The sequence below is a fragment of the Carlito syrichta genome, unplaced genomic scaffold (assembly GCF_000164805.1).
Source record: "Carlito syrichta isolate Samal-C Ts95f unplaced genomic scaffold, Tarsius_syrichta-2.0.1 Scaffold315526, whole genome shotgun sequence".
Classification (NCBI taxonomy): Eukaryota; Metazoa; Chordata; class Mammalia; order Primates; family Tarsiidae; genus Carlito; species Carlito syrichta.
The window spans coordinates 3420-5423 of record NW_007259622.1 but is presented as its reverse complement, the minus strand read 5'-3'; the positions used below and the strand labels follow the sequence as shown (position 1 = coordinate 5423).

At 61.3% G+C, this 2004-nt stretch overlaps 1 protein-coding gene across 1 annotated transcript in view; it reads left to right on the top strand.

Moving 5' to 3' along the window:
- Positions 1 to 2004, top strand: part of LOC103275536 (protein strawberry notch homolog 2-like) — a gene marked incomplete at its 3' end in the record, with an annotated part of 29091 nt that overhangs the window by 24399 nt on the left and 2688 nt on the right. Inside the window, exons 8-10 of the mRNA XM_021706397.1 lie at positions 26 to 169; positions 1469 to 1586; positions 1800 to 1905. Of these exons, the coding sequence (XP_021562072.1) occupies positions 26 to 169; positions 1469 to 1586; positions 1800 to 1905 (368 nt within the window). The remainder of the gene's footprint in view (positions 1 to 25; positions 170 to 1468; positions 1587 to 1799; positions 1906 to 2004) is intronic.

The following is a 2004-nucleotide window of genomic DNA, read 5'->3' as shown; positions in this document are numbered from 1 at the left end:
AAGCTGAGCCCCGCCCTGTCCCCAGATCAAGTATGGCGACAACACTACCTCAGAGGGCGTCCTCTTTGCCACCTACTCCGCCCTGATTGGAGAGAGCCAGGCGGGCGGCCAGCACCGCACGCGCCTGCGACAGATCCTGGACTGGTGTGGGGAGGCATTCGAGGGCGTGGTATCCCGCGATGCTGGCGGGGCCGGGCCGGAGAGGGATGGGGCAGAGGGGCGGGTGAGGGGGCAGTCAGGCTACAGGAGCAGACCTTGGTCGCCCAGGTGCCACACTCCCGTTACGGGAGCTCTCTGGTCCCAGAGGCTCACCCTGAGGACCCCAGCCACATGTGACCGCCGTCTCTGCCTCTGTGGCCTGGCTTAGCCTCCTGGTTCTAGCAGCGATGGCCCCGTCCCCAAGGCAGGACGGTGGCCGCCGCCCAGAGTCCGTCCCTCGCCCATGCCCAGGTTCCCTGGGCCGTGGAGCAGGAGGAACCTCCATCCCAGAGACCTGGCGCACAGTCGGCACCAAAGACTGGTGTCGACCCCACTGTGGCAGGAGGCCCCAGTCAGAAATGTTTTTTAAAGTCTTTTCCTCATTATTTTGTTGTTGTTTTTGGGTTGGGGTCTCTGTCACACAGGCTAGAGTGTAGTAGCACAATTGCGGCCCACCACAGCCTCACCCTCCTCAGCTCAGGTGATCCTCCTACCTCAGCCTCCTGAGTATCTGGGATTACAAGTTCCACTATGCCCGCCTGATTTTTTTTGTTTGTTTTGTAGAGAGGAGGTCTTGCCATGTTACTCAGGCTGGTGGTCCTGAACTCCTGGGCTCAAGCGATCCTCCCACCTCAGCCTCACAAAGTGCTGGGATGACAGGTGTGAGCTCCCGCACCCAGCCCTCAACAGTGTTTCAACATGGGCCACTGCAGAGTCACGTGTAGAACAAGATTACAACAGGCCGGGTGTGGTGGCTTACACCTATCATCCCAGCACTTTGGGAGGCAGAGGCGAGAGGATTGCCTGAATCCAGGGATTCAAGACCAACCTGGGCAACTTGGCAAGACCTCGTCTCTACAATAAATCAAAAAATTAGCCAAGTGTGGTGGCGCACACCTGTGGTTCCAGCTACTCGGAAAGCTGAGCTGGAAAGATCACCTGAGCCCAGCAGGTCGCATCAGTGTTGGCTGTGAATGTGCCACTGCACTCCAGCCTGGGTGACAGAGTGAGACTCCTACTCAAAAAAAAAAAGATTAAAACAGAGGGTCCCGGGCATCCAACGGCAGCTCTGCACAACCTAGAACAGTCATAGTGGGATGTCCAGGTGGGGACAGTTCTGCCGCTTTCCACAGGCCCCATCCCTGTGTCCACTGGCATGCGCATCTGTGTCAGCCACCCTAGGCTCCGCCCCTGCACAACTTTCGGGAGTCCCCACACTCCAGGGCTGCCCCCATCCTTCCGGAACCCTCCTTAACCCACGCCATCCCAGATCGTGTTTGACGAGTGCCACAAAGCCAAGAATGCCAGCTCCACCAAGATGGGCAAAGCCGTGCTGGACCTGCAGAGCAAGCTGCCCCTGGCCCGGGTGGTCTATGCCAGCGCTACAGGTGGGGGCCTGGCGGGTGTCGGTTGCGGGCGGCTGGGCAGGCAGGCAGGGCATGCCCGGCCTTGGGCCTACACCCGCTTCTTCCGGGACCAGGCCCCGCCAGCCACCCACTGTCCCTCAGTGGCGTCCCCAGCCTGGCAGCGTGGCTGAGAGCATCAGGCCTCCCCTGGCCTGGCTCAGCCTGGTCGGGCAGCTGACGGCAGGTCCCTCCCAGGTGCCTCCGAGCCCCGGAATATGATCTACATGAGCCGGCTGGGCATCTGGGGAGAGGGCACGCCCTTCCGGACCTTTGAGGAGTTCCTACATGCCATCGAGAAGAGGTGCGCACCCCCCGCGGTGGGTGAGGGGCCCTGCCCGCCCCCAGGGCCTGGTACAGGGGAGTTGAGGCTGGGTGCGGTGGCTCACACCCACAATCCCAG